Source organism: Rhinoderma darwinii, chromosome 12, assembly GCF_050947455.1.
Source record: "Rhinoderma darwinii isolate aRhiDar2 chromosome 12, aRhiDar2.hap1, whole genome shotgun sequence".
Taxonomy (NCBI): Eukaryota; Metazoa; Chordata; class Amphibia; order Anura; family Rhinodermatidae; genus Rhinoderma; species Rhinoderma darwinii.
The window spans coordinates 52869528-52892644 of record NC_134698.1 but is presented as its reverse complement, the minus strand read 5'-3'; the positions used below and the strand labels follow the sequence as shown (position 1 = coordinate 52892644).

General features: G+C 43.4%; 1 protein-coding gene across 3 annotated transcripts; it reads left to right on the top strand.

Moving 5' to 3' along the window:
* Nucleotides 1-6751: 6751 nt before the first annotated feature.
* On the top strand, nucleotides 6752-22655 carry FAM177A1 (family with sequence similarity 177 member A1). Of its 3 annotated transcripts, none has more exons than XM_075843683.1 (5): nucleotides 6752-7075; nucleotides 8732-8908; nucleotides 12322-12397; nucleotides 16796-16893; nucleotides 20131-22655. In XM_075843683.1, exons 1-5 carry the CDS (start codon nucleotides 7061-7063, stop codon nucleotides 20335-20337), a joined length of 573 nt encoding a protein of 190 aa, XP_075699798.1. In that variant the 5' UTR covers nucleotides 6752-7060; the 3' UTR covers nucleotides 20338-22655. The 3 variants fall into 3 exon arrangements, with proteins under 3 accessions (XP_075699798.1, XP_075699800.1, XP_075699799.1); XM_075843685.1 differs by having other exon boundaries at nucleotides 6753-7089; XM_075843684.1 differs by having other exon boundaries at nucleotides 6754-7075; nucleotides 12331-12397.
* The last annotated feature ends 462 nt before the right edge of the window (nucleotides 22656-23117 follow it).

Below are 23117 nucleotides of genomic sequence, written 5' to 3'. Positions count from 1 at the left end.
CAGGCGCGATCCCACTACTGATTGGCACGGGGGTTTTGACCTGCTCTGTTTCCGACCTGGGCCGGTTCACCCCTCCTTAGAGCAACCTGGTGGCTCCGAACTCCCCCAGAGTCACCATATCGATACCAAACTTAGTGCGGACACCCGATCGACATAGCGCAGTGCAGACCAGAACTCCTGGACTCAAGCAATCCGCCAGCCTCAACCTCCCAAGCAGCTAGGATTACAGATGCACGCCACTGCACCCGGCAAAAGTAGGGCTCTGCTATCACTTACTAGAAGCTGAAAGCGCTCTGACGTCAAAAGACCCTCCATTGCCACCTTACTTAGATCCCCACAAGACCTTCCGAGCAGCAAAAGAGAGGCCTTATAATATGTTCAAATATCAGTTATGCCTATGAAAACAATACACATTATATGCCATGTCTGGTAGGTGGGGTCCTACCTACAACCTATGGGACCTCCACCCATTAGGATGACAGGAGTCCACTCACCCCCATTCTCTAAGCCAAGAAGTTAGCGATTAGGTGGAGACTGAATGGAGAGGTTGCCCCCTTAGGCAATTTAAAGGGGCCGACCTCATATAAGAGAAAGCTAAGTAAAAAGCTGGCTATATGGGAGTTAAAAAGAGTTGTGCAGTCATAAGAAATGAAAGGCCTCTCCTCAGGATAGGCCATCAATATCTGATCGGTCAGGTCCGACTCCAGGCACCCCTGCCGATCAGCTGTTTTGAAGGGGCAGCAGCGCTCGTAAGAGCGCTGATTCCCGTTCATTCCTTATCTGCTGGTATTATGAATCGCCAACACGCTTGTAGCGGTGGTTCACAGTATTACTGCCCTCTCCCATTGAATCAAAGAGGAGCAGGCTCTAATACTGCGAACCGCCGCTACAAGAGAGTCAGCGATTCACAGTGTGAGCAGATAAGGAATGAACGGGAAGCAGGGCTCGTGCAAGTGCCGCGGTCCCTTTAAAACAGCTGATCGGCAGGGGTGCAAGGAGTTGAACCCCCATTAATCAGGTATTGATGGCCTATTCTGAGGTCTAGTCCCCATTTAAGTGATCAGTTGATGGTAATTTGATCTATTCTGTTAATAAAGTTTCTTATGAAAGCTGAATAAAGATACGAGCTTGACAGGATAAGAATGCAAATCTAAGATTATTACCAACTCAAGTATCCAATGCTAATAAATAAAAAATATTTATCTAACACGGTGAACACCGTAGCGGGAAAAAATATCAAAATGGCCGAATCGCAGTTTCTTTGCCATTTCGACCCCCCGAAAAAATTGAATAAAATGTCATTGAAATGCCAGACATTCCCCAAAATGGTATCAATAAAAACAACATCTTTCCCCTGTACAAAAAGACGCCTTACACAGCTCTATACGATGAAATATAAAAAAGATACGTGGGTCACTATTTGGCGATGCAAAACATTTTTATTGTTTTTTTTCAAAATATGACATTTTTTTAAAGGTACTAAAACATAACAAAAACTATATAATTCTGGTATCACTGTGATCGTACTGACCCGCAGCATAAAGGTAACATGTCATTTTCACCGTAAAGTGAACACTGTAAAAAGGAAACCCATAAGAAAATGGCGGAACTGCTGTTTTTTCCCAATTCCACCCCATAAAAACGAAAATGAGTCTGTTCCTGAAAGGGTTAAGGTGAATTGCTGAGCAAAACTGTAATAATGTATGAGTAGTCTGTAATATGGTTTGTTAATGCTTGAGCGACCTCTACTGGCAATATGCAGTACTACACAGCAAAGGAATGCATGTTATGGGTTTAGCCAGTAGGGGTCAGTAGCGCACGGCATAATATATCTTTATAGAATAAGCCGCTGGACATAAAAGAGGCGAGGGAAAAAAAAACCCATAGTGATAATAATGTAGAAATAATATATATGTTAATTGAAATTGAAATAAATGTGAAATATTTTTTGTACAGTTCCTTTAAACCTCCCGTAAAATGATCTGATAATAATTAAAATAATACTAATAGTTATCAAGTACACACAGAGATGAAGAAGTAAATGACTTGTATTATGTGCATCAGTAAAAGTCTGTGTCTCACTGTATCGTCCAGGCTGCGCTACACTGGCTATTCACAGGCGCGATCCCACTACTGATTGGCACGGGGGTTTTGACCTGCTCCGTTTCCGACCTGGGCCGGTTCACCCCTCCTTAGAGCAACCTGGTGGCTCCGAACTCCCCCAGAGTCACCATATCGATACCAAACTTAGTGCGGACACCCGATCGACATAGCGCAGTGCAGACCAGAACTCCTGGACTCAAGCAATCCACCAGCCTCAACCTCCCAAGCAGCTAGGATTACAGATGCACGCCACTGCACCCGGCAAAAGTAGGGCTCTGCTATCACTTACTAGAAGCTGAAAGCGCTCTGACGTCAAAAGACCCTCCATTGCCACCTTACTTAGATCCCCACAAGACCTTCCGAGCAGCAAAAGAGAGGCCTTATAATATGTTCAAATATCAGTTATGCCTATGAAAACAATACACATTATATGCCATGTCTGGTAGGTGGGGTCCTACCTACAACCTATGGGACCTCCACCCATTAGGATGACAGGAGTCCACTCACCCCCATTCTCTAAGCCAAGAAGTTAGCGATTAGGTGGAGACTGAATGGAGAGGTTGCCCCCTTAGGCAATTTAAAGGGGCCGACCTCATATAAGAGAAAGCTAAGTAAAAAGCTGGCTATATGGGAGTTAAAAAGAGTTGTGCAGTCATAAGAAATTAAAGGCCTCTCCTCAGGATAGGCCATCAATATCTGATCGGTCAGGTCCGACTCCAGGCACCCCTGCCGATCAGCTGTTTTGAAGGGGCAGCAGCGCTCGTAAGAGCGCTGATTCCCGTTCATTCCTTATCTGCTGGTATTATGAATCGCCAACACGCTTGTAGCGGTGGTTCACAGTATTACTGCCCTCTCCCATTGAATCAAAGAGGAGCAGGCTCTAATACTGCGAACCGCCGCTACAAGAGAGTCAGCGATTCACAGTGTGAGCAGATAAGGAATGAACGGGAAGCAGGGCTCGTGCAAGTGCCGCGGTCCCTTTAAAACAGCTGATCGGCAGGGGTGCAAGGAGTTGAACCCCCATTAATCAGGTATTGATGGCCTATTCTGAGGTCTAGTCCCCATTTAAGTGATCAGTTGATGGTAATTTGATCTATTCTGTTAATAAAGTTTCTTATGAAAGCTGAATAAAGATACGAGCTTGACAGGATAAGAATGCAAATCTAAGATTATTACCAACTCAAGTATCCAATGCTAATAAATAAAAAATATTTATCTAACACGGTGAACACCGTAGCGGGAAAAAATATCAAAATGGCCGAATCGCAGTTTCTTTGCCATTTCGACCCCCCGAAAAAATTGAATAAAATGTCATTGAAATGCCAGACATTCCCCAAAATGGTATCAATAAAAACAACATCTTTCCCCTGTACAAAAAGACGCCTTACACAGCTCTATACGATGAAATATAAAAAAGATACGTGGGTCACTATTTGGCGATGCAAAACATTTTTATTGTTTTTTTTCAAAATATGACATTTTTTTAAAGGTACTAAAACATAACAAAAACTATATAATTCTGGTATCACCGTGATCGTACTGACCCGCAGCATAAAGGTAACATGTCATTTTCACCGTAAAGTGAACACTGTAAAAAGGAAACCCATAAGAAAATGGCGGAACTGCTGTTTTTTCCCAATTCCACCCCATAAAAACGAAAATGAGTCTGTTCCTGAAAGGGTTAAGGTGAATTGCTGAGCAAAACTGTAATAATGTATGAGTAGTCTGTAATATGGTTTGTTAATGCTTGAGCGACCTCTCCTGGCAATATGCAGTACTACACAGCAAAGGAATGCATGTTATGGGTTTAGCCAGTAGGGGTCAGTAGCGCACGGCATAATATATCTTTATAGAATAAGCCGCTGGACATAAAAGAGGCGAGGGAAAAAAAAACCCATAGTGATAATAATGTAGAAATAATATATATGTTAATTGAAATTGAAATAAATGTGAAATATTTTTTGTACAGTTCCTTTAAACCTCCCGTAAAATGATCTGATAATAATTAAAATAATACTAATAGTTATCAAGTACACACAGAGATGAACAAGTAAATGACTTGTATTATGTGCATCAGTAAAAGTCTGTGTCTCACTGTATCGTCCAGGCTGCGCTACACTGGCTATTCACAGGCGCGATCCCACTACTGATTGGCACGGGGGTTTTGACCTGCTCCGTTTCCGACCTGGGCCGGTTCACCCCTCCTTAGAGCAACCTGGTGGCTCCGAACTCCCCCAGAGTCACCATATCGATACCAAACTTAGTGCGGACACCCGATCGACATAGCGCAGTGCAGACCAGAACTCCTGGACTCAAGCAATCCACCAGCCTCAACCTCCCAAGCAGCTAGGATTACAGATGCACGCCACTGCACCCGGCAAAAGTAGGGCTCTGCTATCACTTACTAGAAGCTGAAAGCGCTCTGACGTCAAAAGACCCTCCATTGCCACCTTACTTAGATCCCCACAAGACCTTCCGAGCAGCAAAAGAGAGGCCTTATAATATGTTCAAATATCAGTTATGCCTATGAAAACAATACACATTATATGCCATGTCTGGTAGGTGGGGTCCTACCTACAACCTATGGGACCTCCACCCATTAGGATGACAGGAGTCCACTCACCCCCATTCTCTAAGCCAAGAAGTTAGCGATTAGGTGGAGACTGAATGGAGAGGTTGCCCCCTTAGGCAATTTAAAGGGGCCGACCTCATATAAGAGAAAGCTAAGTAAAAAGCTGGCTATATGGGAGTTAAAAAGAGTTGTGCAGTCATAAGAAATTAAAGGCCTCTCCTCAGGATAGGCCATCAATATCTGATCGGTCAGGTCCGACTCCAGGCACCCCTGCCGATCAGCTGTTTTGAAGGGGCAGCAGCGCTCGTAAGAGCGCTGATTCCCGTTCATTCCTTATCTGCTGGTATTATGAATCGCCAACACGCTTGTAGCGGTGGTTCACAGTATTACTGCCCTCTCCCATTGAATCAAAGAGGAGCAGGCTCTAATACTGCGAACCGCCGCTACAAGAGAGTCAGCGATTCACAGTGTGAGCAGATAAGGAATGAACGGGAAGCAGGGCTCGTGCAAGTGCCGCGGTCCCTTTAAAACAGCTGATCGGCAGGCGTGCAAGGAGTTGAACCCCCATTAATCAGGTATTGATGGCCTATTCTGAGGTCTAGTCCCCATTTAAGTGATCAGTTGATGGTAATTTGATCTATTCTGTTAATAAAGTTTCTTATGAAAGCTGAATAAAGATACGAGCTTGACAGGATAAGAATGCAAATCTAAGATTATTACCAACTCAAGTATCCAATGCTAATAAATAAAAAATATTTATCTAACACGGTGAACACCGTAGCGGGAAAATATATCAAAATGGCCGAATCGCAGTTTCTTTGCCATTTCGACCCCCCGAAAAAATTGAATAAAATGTCATTGAAATGCCAGACATTCCCCAAAATGGTATCAATAAAAACAACATCTTTCCCCTGTACAAAAAGACGCCTTACACAGCTCTATACGATGAAATATAAAAAAGATACGTGGGTCACTATTTGGCGATGCAAAACATTTTTATTGTTTTTTTTCAAAATATGACATTTTTTTAAAGGTACTAAAACATAACAAAAACTATATAATTCTGGTATCACCGTGATCGTACTGACCCGCAGCATAAAGGTAACATGTCATTTTCACCGTAAAGTGAACACTGTAAAAAGGAAACCCATAAGAAAATGGCGGAACTGCTGTTTTTTCCCAATTCCACCCCATAAAAACGAAAATGAGTCTGTTCCTGAAAGGGTTAAGGTGAATTGCTGAGCAAAACTGTAATAATGTATGAGTAGTCTGTAATATGGTTTGTTAATGCTTGAGCGACCTCTCCTGGCAATATGCAGTACTACACAGCAAAGGAATGCATGTTATGGGTTTAGCCAGTAGGGGTCAGTAGCGCACGGCATAATATATCTTTATAGAATAAGCCGCTGGACATAAAAGAGGCGAGGGAAAAAAAAACCCATAGTGATAATAATGTAGAAATAATATATATGTTAATTGAAATTGAAATAAATGTGAAATATTTTTTGTACAGTTCCTTTAAACCTCCCGTAAAATGATCTGATAATAATTAAAATAATACTAATAGTTATCAAGTACACACAGAGATGAACAAGTAAATGACTTGTATTATGTGCATCAGTAAAAGTCTGTGTCTCACTGTATCGTCCAGGCTGCGCTACACTGGCTATTCACAGGCGCGATCCCACTACTGATTGGCACGGGGGTTTTGACCTGCTCCGTTTCCGACCTGGGCCGGTTCACCCCTCCTTAGAGCAACCTGGTGGCTCCGAACTCCCCCAGAGTCACCATATCGATACCAAACTTAGTGCGGACACCCGATCGACATAGCGCAGTGCAGACCAGAACTCCTGGACTCAAGCAATCCGCCAGCCTCAGCCTCCCAAGCAGCTAGGATTACAGATGCACGCCACTGCACCCGGCGAAAGTAGGGCTCTGCTATCACTTACTAGAAGCTGACAGAGCTCTGACGTCAACAGACCCTCTATCGCCACCTAGTGTCTACTGACGAACATAAGTTTCTATCACTGGAGGCCTCAAAATCCTGACGTCACCGGACCCTACAGCGCCATCTAATGTCTACTCAGGAACATAGGTTTATATCGCTAGAGGCCGCATCAGCCCTAACGTCACCGGAGCCTGCAGCGCAAATTGTGATCTACTTTAAAGGAACGTACGGAAGTCTTTTTCTTTGTGAATAGGTACACCACCGTAATCTGGCAGAACTCGTGAAGCGCACGGAAGTGTCTGCGCTGATAGACCGAGGCGTGGAGCGCACACGCGTGCTTGTCTCGCACTTCAGGGAGGAGCCCTTGCTTTCATCTCCGTGTTGTTGCCCGGCAGCCTGGCGCTGGGAGCGGTCACTTGAACCTGCGATCTAATACTATGGCTACTGGAGAGGTACGGGTTCTAGGGTAATGTTTATGAATGTATTTTTGCTACGTCACTCTTGGACCTGACTTGTATAGAGATGCCATAACTGTCGTGATCCTGTGCTGTGATCGTACATGATACCGGTTACGTACAGGAGCGGACATATATATAGTTTAACCTTGGTTTCTGTTCACCCCACATTACATGAGTTTTGCCGCTGACAGGTGGACGACTACAACTACTGCTCACAGCATTAACGCTCAATATGAATCGGTGCCATACAGTGGGTGTTACACAGTGCGTTAGCCGGTATAAGCCTGTAGTATAGCGGAGATAGAGTAGGGTCTGTGGTGATCGCGGTACACATCAGCTTGTTGACGACTGTAGTCCTGTGACTGCTGCCCATAGTAGTGTATTCGCTGTTAGATCAGCAGGAGTTGTATGTTACTGTACCTGGCAGTGTTTCATCCAGGAGGTCACAATACATACAGGTGGGTTATTCCAGACACCTGCCAGCTGCTATGCCACTAGGCTGAGATCTACCACCTCTAAGCTGGCACAGCCGCACATGGACTTCCATCTGCACACCATTGTGACCTATGTACCTGTATTCAAATGTAGAAGTCCCCTAAATGTAACAAAACATTATTAATAATATACATTAATAAACTTAAACGTTTGTCCCATTAACAACCTTGTTGCTGTCAGCTGGTCACCATGGGTCTAGCCGCCGGTGATCAGCTGATATTGCCAGGAAAGCTGCATGTGGTCACACCGCGGTCAGATGTAGTATGACATGGCGCCTATTTGATTATACTCAAGCCTGCTAGAGAGTATCCGCTCTTTTTAGTGGCTCTCCAATGTGACTCAAAGGAAAGTCCTGGGTGAGGGACTGTCCTTCATGACGTCCATGTGCCCTAAAATTGTAACAAATCAAGAATGCTAAGGCCCTGTTCACACAGAGTTTTTTTGCAGGAGGAAAATACTGAGTGCCACGGGCAAAAACGCAGCGAAATCCGGTTTCTCTGCCTCCCATTGATGTCAATGGGAGGTCAGAGGTGTAAGCGCCCGAAGATAGGGCATGTCGCTTCTTTTTATCGTGAGCGTTTTTTTTACCACTTGCGGTAAAAAAAAATGCGCCCTCCTCATTGAAATCAATGGGAGGCTTTTTCGACGCGGTTTCCGCGTAAAAAAAAAACCTCAGTGTGAACAGGGCCTAAAGGGGCACCACAACGATTGATGTTAATGAGCCTGCTTCTCTCTTTCCGTAACGGCCATAGAATAGAATGACGAGAGCAGTCCTAATGCGCGGCATCCTCTCCACTAGTCCCCGTCTGGAATCTGCGGCCAGCAGCCACCTTACTGTCCGGCCCAGTGTTCGGGTGAACCCCGTTGACTATTTATGTGTGGGTCCCAGAGCTCTGTAGATTTGCTATATATGTCCAAGTTGTGAAAACCCCTTTAATGAATTGCGCGTCTTGCTCTCCTCTGTTAGCCCTCTCGGTAATGGTACCCCTGTTCTCTTGATACCTACTCGGCCTCAGACTTTTATGGCATAGCCTATAAAATACTCCTTTAAGTTGAAGAATACATTTCTCTGTTATGGTAATGGGGCTGTGACGGTTCTGTATTGTGTCAAATGTTCAATAGGTGACGTATTCAGTCTTGTTTATGTTGACATAGATTGTGGTCAATGCCGACCGTGAGTTTGAAAGTGTGGAGCTGGGGGATGTACGGAAGAATAAGAAAATTCCTCGAAGAATAATCCACTTTGCCAGTGGTGAAACCATGGAGGAATTCAGTACAGATGAGGAAGAAGAGTTGCAGGAGAGAAGAGATCTTTTGCCAACTGTTGACCCAGTAAGTGTTGAACAATGTGACAGCGGATCCCTTTATTTAATCATTGTATATTAAAACGACCCTCCGGCCCCAGGACAACATTTTAAATGTGATGGTGTATACGGAGTAACGTTACCTGGTTCTCTCCAGTTCTGCCCTTCTGTTGTGGGTCTCCCTTTTTAGGGTCCCCTCTGTGCTGTTCCAATATGGCTGCAGCACTTCTTAGACAGAGTCTGAGACACTCCCACTGTTCTCGGATTTGCCAGAGCTGGTCATGTGAGACTCCAAAGACTCAGTCTGAGGAGCACTGTGGCCATTGTGAGGCAACACATAGGGGGGCAACTGGAGGGCACCAGGTAATATTACTCCATATACCCCATCACATTAATAATTTTGTCCTGAGACCAGAGGGTTGCTTTAATAGAAGCCTCAAATGCTATTGGTCCAGGAGCAGGCGGTGAGGCCCCTCTTCACAGGCAATGCAAAATATGAATATTTTTTTTCTTTTTTCATAAATGAAATGAATGCAGTACAACCAAGCGCTGAGCCCTGGATCCAGCACCGGGGTACAGTGGAAGCCAGCTTAATATTGTCAATGGCGCCAAATGTGCAGTAGGTCAGTTTGGCAAAAATGACAATGTAGCACTTTGTCAGATCAGACTTTTACATATAACCGTGTTGGGGAAAGAGGGATCGGACACATTGGATTTTAACATGCCCGATTCTTTGTTCCCGCGGGAGAGAAGACGGTTTCAGACTCTAGAAATTCACAAACTAGAAATAGGATGGGGCTGCCTTTATGTTGCCCTGTGGTATGTGTCTTTTTAATAGCATGCATTTACTGTTAGGCCCAGTTCACACAGAGTTTTTTTTATTTTTTTATTATGATTTTGATGTGGAAACTGCGTCAGAATCGGCAACAAAAATCATCCGAATCTACCTCTCATTGATTTCAATGGGAGACTGAGGCATTTTCTTTTTTACCGCGACAGCTTTTAGCCGCTCGCGGGAAAAAAAAAAGAAGCAACATGCTCTTTCTTGCTGCGGTTACGCCTTTGGCCTCCCATTGAAATGAATAGGAGGTAGAGAGAGTTTTTCATATCGTTTTTTGCCGGCGACACTCAATGCCTTGGGCGAAAAACGTGGCAAGAAATTGCAGGCAGGTCAAAATCTGCCTCAAAATTCTTGAAGGAATTTTGAGGCAGATTTTTCTGCCTTCAAAAAAAAGCTCTGTGTGAACAGGGCCTTAAAGAGGCTCTGTCACCACATTAGAAGTGCCCTATCGCCTACATAAGGAGATGGGCGCTGTAATGTAGGTGACAGTAATGCTTTTTATTTAAAAAAACGATCTTTTTTCACAACGTTAGGAGCGATTTTGGTTTATGCTAATGAGCTTTCTTAATGCCCAAGTGGGCGTACTTTTACTTTCGACCAAGTGGCCGTTGTACAGAGGAGTGCATGACACTGACCAATCGGCATCATGCACTCCTCTCCATTCATTTACACTGCACTAGCGATATAGTTATATCAATATGTGCAGCCTCATACACAAACCCTAACATTACTACAGTGTCCTGATAATGGATACACATGAAATCCAGCCTGGACGTCATGTGTACTCAGAATCCTGACACTTCTGAATCTTTTTTTTTGAGATTCCGGCAAGTGAAACCAAATCTCGTTTAGCTCCGTGATCTCGCGAGATTTCGTATCCGTTGCTGGAATCTCACAAAAAAGAGTCAGAAGTGTCAGGATTCTGAGTACACATGACGTCCAGGCTGGATTTCATGTGTATTCATTATCAGGACACTGTAGTAATGTTAGGGCTTGTGTATGAGGCTGCACATAGTGATATATCTATATCGCTAGTGCAGTGTAAATGAATGGAGAGGAGTGCATGATGCTGATTGGTCAGCGTCATGCACTCCTCTGTACAACGCCCACTTGGTCGAAAGTAAAAGTACGCCCACTTGGGCATTTAAGAAAGCTCATTAGCATAAACCAAAATCGCTCCTAACGTTGTGAAAAAAGATGTAGGAGATAGGACACTTATAATGTGGTGACAGAGCCTCTTTAAAGCGAACATATCAGCCCCTAAATGCTTCTCTGTCTGTATACACGCTGATTAATGTAGTATGTCACTAACTATGCAGTGGTTTTGTAGACCTTACAGTTTGAGTTGCTATGAGGAAGGAGTCTGGCGTATTCATGAGCTGGCATCCGCCCTCGCCCACCGATTGACAGCTTTCTCCCTATTCACAGTAAGGCTATGTGCACACGCTTAGCAAAAAACGTCTGAAAATACGGAGCTGTTTTCAAGGGAAAACTGCTCCTAATTTTCAGTCTTTTTTTTTTTTTTTAGCAACTCGCGTTGTTTACGGCCGTTTTTGGAGCTGTTTTTCTATAGAGTCATCGAAAAACGTCTCAAGAAGTGACATGCACTTCTTTTTCGCTGCAGTTTTTTACGCGGCCGTTTTTTGTGACGTTTACGGCCCGAAAAATGTCTGAAAACACTCCGTGTGAACATACCCTGAGAGAGAAAGCTGTTAATCCGCAGCTGGAGGGCGGGCGGGAGCTGCAGTTCATGAATACGCCGGACTCCTGCCTTACAGCAACTAATACACTCTAAGGCCCAGTTCACACCAAGTTTTTTGATGCGGAAACCACGCCAAAAGCCGTCCGAAAATGTCTACCATTGATTCCAATGGGAGGCAGAGGTTTTTTTTTTTCCGTGAGTGGAAAAAAAATGCTCGCAGGAAAAAGAAGTGACATGCCCTATCTTTGGGCTTTACGTCTCTGACCTCCCATTGACATCAATAGGAGGCAGAGAAAGTGGATTTCGCTGCGTTTTTGCCCGTGGCTCTCAATAAGCGCAAGCGAAAAACACGGCGTGCAGGCTGGTCAAAATCTGCCTCAAAATTCCAAACTGAATTTTGAGGCAGAATTTTCTGCCTGCAAAAAACTCTGTGTGAACATACACTAAGGCAGAATTCAGGCAACCGTGATTTATGTCCGTGTGACAGCCGTCAAAACAACGGCCGTCACAGGGACGCATGTATTTCAATGGGGCCGTTCACACGGCCGTTGTTTCAATGGACCGTGTGAAGGGTCTGTTGAAAAATAGAACATGTTCTATTTTGTTTAGTTTTCACAGATCACTCGATAGACTCAAGTCTACGGGGATCCATGAAAACGGGACCCGCACAGGGGGCAACTCGGACATGAAAAACTGTAGTTTTTCACGTCTGAGATTCCCCACGTTCGTCTGAATTTGGCCAAAGTTCTACAAAACGACTGCATATCCTCATATAAGTGACAGACTGCTTAAATCAGCGTGTCCAGACAGAGCAGCATAAAAGGGGTTGACGTGTTCCCTTTAAGTGATTATATAACTTTGACTAATGAACTAATAACATTATATTTTCTTTTTATGGTTCTTGCAGACAAAGTTAACATGGGGACCATATCTCTGGTTCTACATGCTGAGAGTTGCGACCTCCACACTTTCAGGTTTGTTGTCCATTCCCCAGTTTTCAACGAATTACAAAAAAAAAAAAAAGTTTATCTTCAAAGCTACTCTGTACCTCTGGGCAGTGGTTACATCTAATAGTTAAATTTAGCCCGATAGTTTGTTTATTTATTTAATGTTCACCCCAGTAGGCAATTGACTCTAGCGCAATTACAGCCGTAGTCATGGCAACGTGTTATTATTCCTTTGGACCACCGTTTTCCTTGGTTGGCAATTCGATGTCAACACATTGATTTGATATCATACATATGTGTCGGCAAATCAGTCCAGAATAGGACATCGGGTCAGTGAGTCTGGGCAAGTATGTAGGGTTTTTTTTTTATTGCCAGGACTGTATTCTGCATTATGAATCCAGTCCACAAAAATGTCTTTCCTAATCAGATTGTCAACAATAAAGGACTTCCCGCACATGGCACAAGTCTCCCCTAGAAGCAAGCTTTGTTGTTATGCCAATAGCCAAGATTCAGTATTCATTAGGCAACTGCCACCCAATACTAGACATAAAGGGGTTTTCCAGGAGCAATTTGATCAGTGGGGGTCCATGTGCGCCACATCATATTGTTGACACCGGCACGTCGGCTCATCAGTATGTGTGTCTGTGCCCTGTATTGCAGCTGTCCCATTCATTCAGCTTCTTCATTCTGATGATCGGTGGGGATCCTGAAGGTAGGACCCCCACAGATCCAAAATTGATCTCCTAGTCTAAGGCTAGGGCATCGGTCTTTTACTCCTGGAAAACTTCTTCTTTAAAGGTGGCCCAAACACATTAGGCTATGTACCCCTGCACGTAGCTGGTTGTGCGGCTTCTGACATGGTTGCCAACAGCACACCGCTCCTGGCTGCTCTCGTGTCAGGACTGACCTCATCCATCAGCTTTATTTCACTTTCACATGGCAGCATTTTGGTCAGTATTTTGCTTTAGTATTTGGTCCAAAACACAGAAGAGGTGCAAATGTTTACATTATACTTTTTCTTTTTATGTTCCATTCCGGGTTTGGGCTTACAAATAGATGCAAAATACGTTAGTGTGAAAGAGACCTTACATTTTTGTTGTACACCGCAACGCAGGCTATCACAGTGTAGACCGTGCGGAAATCATCCACGGCTACAGGGACGGGGGAGATCTCACTCTCGTTCCACCAAGTTATTTTTCCTGACTCACATGGGATCATAGACACCATTGTGATATGAATAATATAATGACACAAACAATACCATTTGGATAAATAAGTCCGCGGTATTTATTAAGGGGTTACCACACATATTAAAATTTCAATAAATAAATCCATAAATAATTAAGAAAAACCAATGACCGTAACAAGGCTTAGTCCTAAAGACTCAAGCCTATGAGTCCAAATTTAAACTGAACCATCAAAGACCTTGTCCACCCATATTTTATTGGGCGTCAATCCCCACTAAGGAATATCGCGACTTCAGGGAGAGAGGGTGGGCGCTGTTCAAAGCTTCTTCTTCCAAAAGACCCAGCGAACGTTCCAGCACTGGAATAAATAGACTGAAGATTGGCCTACGGTGTTTTGGCGGGAATCAGCTGGATCCACGACATCCTTCCAGATGTTTCCAACACATTCCAGAACCCTCTCGTGACGAACACAGCTGACCTTCAAGTGAACTCCAAAAGGGAAGTACCAACTCTCCGCATATAGAGAGAGAGAGACCATTTATGATTAAATAGGAAAAACTAAACCCACAGGCGGCATGATCCCATGTGTCCCTGTTGCTAAGGGCACCCTGGCCTTCCATTCTCGTCCTGTTGTGATTGTTTAACTGGTTCCCGACCGCTGGCTGTGTTTTTACGGGCAGCGGTCAGGGTCCTTAAAGGAAGAGTGTCACGACCAACTTTTTTTTTAATATGTTATGTGTTTTAGTGTGATAGATCAATAAATTTTATTAATGTATGTTGCTGTGTTGTACTTTTTACGTTTTTAATTGATTTACTTCTCTATGGGGGCTGCCATTTTTGTTTCCATTACTGTGTGTGTCGATTAACGACACACACAGACATGGAATACGGCAGCCACAGTCCCATAGGGACTGCGAACGGCTCCCGTCCCATTGACTGCCGTGTACGGCGTCTGTGTGGGAACTGCGCATGCGCCGCTCCCACACAGTCCTATTCGAAATTGGCGCCGTCCGGCGCCATTTTCCTGTGGACCGGAAGTCGCGGCCGGACAGTAATATTACTACTTCCGGTCGCGGCTTCCGGACTTGTGCACATGGAACAGCGGCAGCAAACGGAGCGGACGGGCCGGAGGGAGCCGCGGCGGCAGGAGCAGGTAAGAGATTTCAATGTATGTTCGTGTTTACTACTGTATGTAAACCTACTACGCTGTGTGTTAGCTCAAAAAATGGCGACACACAGTGTAGGAGGTTACACCGTTCAAACCCCTCGTTTATCCCGGCACTAGCCAGGATAAAGGAGGGGGGGATGCTGAGAGCTCACTAGAGCGAGAGCTTTTAACCCAATGTTGCAATGCTGCAATTTTGGGAAATAGCTCCATCTAGTGACCAAAAATGGGTAGTATTATAAATTAGAATTAATTTATAATATTTCCTGACTATTTCCTGACTCGTGAAAAAAATAAAAAAAATTTGAACAATGTTTAATCACCCACACACTAAATGTTTAATTAAAAAAAAAAAAACATGTTTTTCGGGCAATACCATGCCTTTAAAACCCGAGCCATAGACTTTTTACGGCTCGGGTTTTAACTTGCTGCCCGCGCGATCGGGCAGCTGAATGTCGGGTCTCCGGCTGTCAGTGACTGCCGGGTCCCTGAGGAGAGGATAGAAGCAGCTTCCGCTGCTTCTGTCTTCTCTGATCACTTGTACACAGCGCTCAATGAATGCTGTGTAAAGGAATAGAGGCAGCGGCCGCACCTCTGTCTCTCTATTTCTCCCGGTGATAATGTGACTGGTCACATGATCGCCGGGTGCCGTTACTGACAGACTGCTGCTGGGTCTTACTAGACCCAGCACAGCCCTATTAGTGATAATCGTGTGCTGTGCAGCTCCAGTTACAGTGGAAAAGCATGGTGTAAAAGAAAGAAAAAAAATATATATAAAGTTCCCCAAAGGTCTTTTTTAACGTTTGAGGAACAGACCATAGTAATAAAAAAAACTAAAAGTAAACTAAAGTGCAAATTTTTTTTTTATAATAAATACACATAAAATACCCATCCCAAAAAAACTTTCCCCTCCCGCCAATCATTGTTGTAACGCTAGCGCTGACCCAATTGCCCTAATATAGACATGTAATATATTAAAATTTACGGTAGACAATGACGATCACAAATAAAAGCTCTATTTTAGGGTAAAACTATGTTATTACCAAAAAAAATAGCTGAAACGTAAAAAATATTATTTTTTTACTATTTTCAAACTTTATGAATAAAAATTCTAAAATAGTAAAAAGGATGTGTATAAAAAAAGAAACCTGCTTTTGTCTACGGAAAAAACGTTGCAAAAATCACGTCGTTCGCCCAACAAATAAAGTTAAAGCCATTTAACTAACGCGTGCTAAAAATGGCTAAACGGTGTCTAGTCCTGAAGGCGCAAAATAGCCCGGTCCTGAACTGGTTAATGTTAATGTTAATAGCGAATAAGCAGCTGTAAGACTCCTCTTGCAGTGGTTTATCTCCCATGAGAACAAAGGATCGGGCATGTTTAAATCCAACACGCCGGATCCTTCTTTCTCCCACATCTGCCGTCGGGAAAGGGTCAGGACACCCCCATACACATTAGATCATCTGCTGATCCCAACGAAATCGTTGGGATCGGCAGAATTTTGTCTAATGTGTATGGGCACCTTAACTTTTACTCTTCATTGTATAGGTGCATTTGCAGAATTTTCTTCTGTACTAGAGACACACCTTATGGAGAAATGCCGGGAGGAGACCAGTGTTTAATCATGAATTGTTTTGTGTAGTTTATACTTGTTATATAGTGTACAATATGACCAGAATTTACAAGCGCAGTATCGTAACCACTGTCTGAGCGTAGCCGCACATCACGTCTCATTTAGCCGTACTATATGGATCTGTTATAGGGTATCCCACTATGTAATGGTCACCTGCTGTAGCAATTCTGCTTCCTGTGCTGTAGGAAAGTAACAAAAGCTTGTTTTCCATGGCTGTAATATATGGGCATATTTTTGTATGTTTGTATTCGGGATATTACTTACCCCTCCCTCGTAGCTTTCTATGGTGAGCTAAGTTTGGTTCCATTTTGCCCCGATTCCACATGTTCTGGCCTCCCAAGTTTCACCTACCTGCTGGTCAGCATTGAAGCCATGCAGGTGAGTGAAACTTGGGGTGTATGTTTACTCTGATCCTTACATGTAATATCTTCTATTCCTACAGTTTGCGACTTCCTAGGAGAAAAAATAGCCTCGGTTCTGGGGGTTAGTACGCCCAAGTACCAGTATGCGATTGACGAGTATTACAGAATGCAGAAAGAGGTATGTGCGGTGTCCCCTGCTTCTCTGGTAATAAAGTGCATATTTTCTGCTCTTACTTGGAACTGACGTCTATTACTGGCTATAAACAGATCATATTTCTACAAGGATATGCAAAACCACTAACCACTGTTTAGGTGAGAATATGAGAATTGTAGATGTATTACATAGCTAGGGAACAGGTGAGTAAAACAGATCACCTACCAGCTGCGTATCTAAGGTTGGTCATACATCTAAAGATAATTGTGAACAAGTCGACTGGAGATGTACAAGCAATCATAATAGAATATTGTGATGCAAGGCCACACAAATTTATTCTTGCGGCCGCAATTCACCCGCACATCTTCGGGTGAATTGCGGCCCCATACCTTTCAATGGGCCCATGCACACGACCGTGGTTTCCAGGGTCCGTACATGGCCCAAGAGCCTGGACCGCAAAGAGAACGGACATGTCTTATTATGGCCGTGTTTTGCGGTCCAGGCAAGTAGAAATTAATGCACGCAGCCATGTGCACGGCCCGCGATTTGCGGGTAACACTCTGCGGCCGTCCGAGACGCAAATCACGGTCGTGTGTCATTATGATTGTAGCAATTAAAGGGGTTTTCCAGTGAGAAGACATTGATGGCCTATCCTCAAGATAGGCCATCGATATCTGATCCGTGAAGGTCCGAATCTTGGCAACCCTGTCGATCAGCTGTTTTGAAGGGGCCGCAGCACTAATACGAGGACTGTCTCCCCTTCATTCCTGTCACTACTCCATACTGTGAATCGCCGACACACTTGTAGTGACCGTTCACAGTAATACAGCCTTCTCCCATTCACTACAACTGTGTAGACGATTCACAGTACAGAGCAGGTAAGGAATGAAGGGGAAGCAGCTTTTGCGTGAGTGCCGTGGCCCCTTCAAAACAGCTGATTGGCAGGGGTGCTGGGAGCCAGACCCCCACCGATCAGATATTGATGGCCTATCCTGATAGGCCATCAATTTTTTTTCTCACTAGTAAATACACATGCCATGCACATGAACCATATTAATTGTTAATGTAATTCTAATTTTGGTTTCTTTAATTACCAGCATATTGACAAATATGAAACCATTGGTCAGATCAGTGACAGGCCCATCTATAGCCATTCTAACGCACTCCTCTCTCTGACATTAATAACCTCCAACGGAAAATCATTCCCATCATGGCTGATATCTTACAAATGTACATCCCACTTAGCAATCCGTTTCAAATATTACATTGGTGGTGAGATTTGGGCAAACTATACTGTATTTCCATATAGTTACAAAGTTTGAAAGAAAAATCGTTCAGTATTGTTTTTTTTAGTGCCTCTGAGATTTGGTGGCGGTGTTGCGTGCACCTACTACAGGCAATTTTGCAAATGTTTGTATGCAGTCAATGTAGGCTATAGGTCACATTATTACTGGAGACTTCAGGGGGAATTTAGTAAGACTGGTGTTTCATATGTCGGTCTTAATCTAAAAAGTGCTGGAGAAAGATGTGCCTAGTTTATTAAAAGATATACACTGAATGGATGCCAACCGGCAGAAAAAAACCCCTATTTCCCAAGTACCATTAAATGATTGACACCTTTATTAAGCTATAAAAGCAATCAGACGAACCACATAAGTGTTTAAAAATAAACCTGCATGCTGCTGGATAAGTAATACCAAAGGGCAATGTCTATACAGTATATAATGCAAGGTACTAATGAAATGCTGGCGGCTGCAGGACGCCGAGCTATATCAAGGAATAGATCCAGCAACAAAGCAGGTATTTTAAAAAGTTCCAAAGAGCCCCCCGACATGTTTGGCTGCATATGTAGCGTCCTCAGGGGTACTGGGGCAATTGACGGCGCGCCGCAGATTTCCTGGTGTTAAATTCACCGGACATGAACAACAGGTAGAAATCCAGCCAGCCTGTTGTTCATATCCGGTGTACTTAACACCAGGAAATCCACGGCGTGCCGTCAATAGCCCCAGTACCTCTGAGGACGCTACATATGTCGCCAAACATGGCGGGGGGGGGGGGGGCTCTTTGGAACTTAAATACCTGCTTTGTTGCTGGATCTATTCCTTGATATAGCTCGGCGTCCTGCAGCCGCCGGCATTTCATTAGTACCTTGCATTATATACTGTATAGACATTGCCCTTTGGTATTACTTATCCAGCAGCATGCAGGTTTTTTTTTTTTTTTTTAAACATTTATGTGGTTTGTCTGTTTGATACCTTTTTTTTTTTTTTATTAAGCTATAAAAGCAATTATTTAATGCTAGTTGGGAAATAGGGTTTTTTCTGCCGGTTGGCATCCATTCAGTGTCTGTAATTCTAGTGCCCGCCATCTACCAGGGTCATCTTTTCATTATTGTAATTTTATTAAAAGGGCACAGAATGTCGAATCTAAAAGTTATGAGCTGCTGTGGATTTGCCCTCCTTATTTATGCCAATTTCTTGGATAAATTATAGTACATTTAATATCGTCTGGCTGTGGGGTGACACTGCCCATTTTTTGGTATGGTGCAGTGTGTTGTAAATGCTGCAAAAGTTGCAAGATTTTCACAGAATGTGATTTCCTAGACCAGAAGACTGGTACAGAATGTTTGAGGAATTCCCTACAGGCTTTCTACACGTGGAATGCTTTATTTGAACGGAATACCTGCAGGGTTCACTATGGCCATATCCCACATGCCAAATTCATAGAGATCCATTTTTCACAGAAATTGGCACTCAGAGACTAAATGGAAAAAAAAACGTGATCACCTATAGTGCTCACACTTTCTATTCAGTCAGCGACCTTTGGTTACTCATGCTTACAGCACGCCATTACTCCGACCTTCAAACAACCTCAACATTTCCCTGGGGGGGGGGGGAGGAGTCACGGGACGACCACAAGATTTTTGAACATTACGTCCACTACTTTTTCCCCCATATTGAAACATTTTAGTTTGAGTGGTAATTCCGCTAAGGAGTACACAGTCGAAATGTCATTTGCAGCGGCTCTGTCACCAGCTAAGAGTTGCTTCCTTTTTAGGAGTTTAGACCCTCCTAATAGATGTGCCCAATTATTTTAGCGAGTTAGACTGATAGACTCCCCCAACTATAGAACCCCTTTGAGAAAGACCTGGCTCGAGTGCTCAATAGCCTGTCCGTTGGTCTTGAATCAGGCAATGCTGCACTGTATGAGAATGCCTCTGTCTGGATGTCCACAATGAAGTACATCTCTTTTGTTTTATAGGTTGAAGAGGAGGAAGAAGAGAATGAAATGTCAGAGCAGGCTGAGAAACAGTACCAAGAGCAGCAGAGTCCGCAGCAGAATGAGACAAATGCTCAGACGGAGCAGCCGGAGGCGGCCAGCTCCTTTGTCAACATTAGTTTTGTAATGGAAGGAGATGACTCTGTAAACTTGGCACAGAAACAGGAACTGTCTGCTGTCCCGACTTAGGCGAAAGAGGGGACTGGTGGATTTACCAGGAAAACCAAGACCTGCCAAAATTAAAACTGTGCCTTTCTATATTTTACTTGAGTCCCAAGTGTGTGATAGTAACATAAAATTCATAACGCTCAGCACCCAGGGGGCTGTCTGCATTCACAGGCTTGTTGCGATTGGCTTACTGATTTTAAGCAGTCTGGGCTGCTCATCCATTTGTAAAAATCTAGTGTATACGATATTACCATTTTAATATATTTAATATTAAATTAAACATGCAGGTCTGTCTTCATGTGACTTCTTCATGTATGTCTTAAGGTAAGTGTCCACCTTGTAACACCATTTTGTCTTTAAAAAGATTCAGAATTTTGTGCTGGTTAATTTCATAATACATCTTTATAGCAGTTGGAGCGGTTTTCCTGACACAGAGCTCCAAATCCCCTGCAGAGGCATAGATGGCTGATTGCCTGCAGCCACCACTAGAGGGAGCTTACTTTATTACGCAGAGAGCTTACTGCATGGTGCATACTCTGAACTAAATAACCATATGCATTAAAGGGCTCTCCTGCCTCCAGCGTTTTTCACCTATCCACTGGATAGGTTAAAAATACTAGATCGGTGGGGGTCCGCAAGACGGCAGCTAAGAGGAGTTTGAATTGAGCGGAGGCCGTGCATGCACTGTTCCTTTCAAAGTCTATAGGTCTGACACAAACAGCCGAGCTGACTGTTGGACCCCCACTGATCTAGCATTTTTCACCTATACATTGTATAAGTGAAAAATGCAGAAGGCTGGAATGTCCCTTTAGGGTACGAACAGACACAGCATAAACACTGCGGATTTTCCACAGTGGATTAATTGCGGAAAATCCACAGCGTTTTACAGTAGCAGCAGTGTGGGTGAGATTTCAACAAATCTCGTCCCCACACTGCAGATAAACCTGCCGAAAAAAAACTAACAAACTGTCGTGCGGTATCTTCAACCGCAGCCTGTCAATTAATGCAGAATCACAGCTCTTACTTTGCGGGTTTTCCCATTCCCAGATCACATGGCCTGCAACGTCATCCAGGGAGGCCGGAGCAGCTGTCGGGGGGGAGTAGGTGCAATAATTTACGCAGAAGAATTTACACCTGAAAAAACATACCACTGTGGGGCAGGATTTCGGACGGCATTCCCTGCGGTGTTCAGGGCGGATACGCTGCGCAGTTTGATGCAATATATCTCCCCTAATACGCCGTGTGTGTTCCTAATGTACATCTCACGCCAGCTTGCAATCAGTCATCATTTTACCGTTCAGATCTATGACTATGTAGGGGATTTGGAGCTCTGCGTCAGAAAAAATGAGAGCTCCAACCAAAGATATATTGAGTAATTGACACGGAGTTCTGAACCTTAAAATAACTTTTGCTATACATGTAATACGGTCTACTAGAGTCAGGTTTATCTGGGCCTGTTCATAAAAATCGTATTCACGATGTATGGAAGTGCAGTTCTACAGAAGGAAACCTAATACATCAGTGTTGTCGTTTTTTTTTTTTTAAACTTTAGGGAAATGTGGTCTAATGTACTTACATAAGATTATCAGCAAGTAATGCTAAAATCAATCTGCCAGCGACAAACAGGTCTATGAAAGCCCTACAGATCTGTATAATGGAAGAAATACTAATGTACAAGACTATGGTTTAAATATTTCATAAAATTAAGCCTCACCAAAAAATAAATATTAATAAATAAAATTTTAAAAAAAACCTGGTACATGTTGACCGGTATCAACAGTTCACATGAATATCAATACACGCTTATTTTTGTCTTGGGAAATAGGAAATATAACAATGCATCCTTTATAACATAAGAAAAACGGAACTACCGTGTTTAACTAGTACGTCACTCCGGGAAGGGCGACATTCAGTAGCCGGAGATATTGAGCAGTGTAGTTCAGCAACATCTGAAGTCTTTTGGTATATGGTGCATCTCATTAAAGGGGTTCTCTGCCCACATGGCTAAAGGTAAATTACCTAGACTCTTCAATACTAAAAAGGGTCTGTACCTGAACAGGGAATCTAGCAATGTAAAAATGTCTTTCCTAATCCATACATCAACGTATTTATGGGTAGTAAAGGTGCATTACCTTCCGATGTGAAGTCAGAAGTGGCCAATCGAAGAGAACCCCTGGTCTCCTAGCAACAATGGCAAACTTTTTACAATGACCCTGATTAGATTTAATTTTTATTATATTTTTGTCTGCTCTGAACAATACAATGTGTTACATGGAACAGAGTCTTCTACGTTTTATACCTATTTATTGCCTCACTAATAAAGCTGTGGCATTCTAAAACATACCGGCTTTGTGTTTATTGGTTTTTCTGGTTGGCTGGATTTACTTAACATGTAAAGTTTCTGGCATTATAACACTTCTTACTCCAATTGGCGTAGATCTTTGTAAGTTAGAAACTGTATATACCACTAGCGGTTATGGACTCATTCATGTTCAATTTGAAAGAAAAAGACCCTTAACTTTTGCGTTCTCTCCCCGATGTCAGCTTGACGTCCACTAGCGAACAGAAGATTTTTTTTTTTTTTTCCCATCTGCAGGACATTCCAGCTACCTCACCAAGTCGTGGATTATTACTGGTCATTACCTTCGTTTCATGTCAGGGTACTATCGGGACATTTCCAGGGTGTGTAATCACTCAATCGTCAGGTTCCTAGTGTTGTCACTGCAAATGTGCCACAAATGCCCCCTCTATTACTGCCATTATCCACATTCAGCTTTAATGCTTAGATCTGATATGAATTT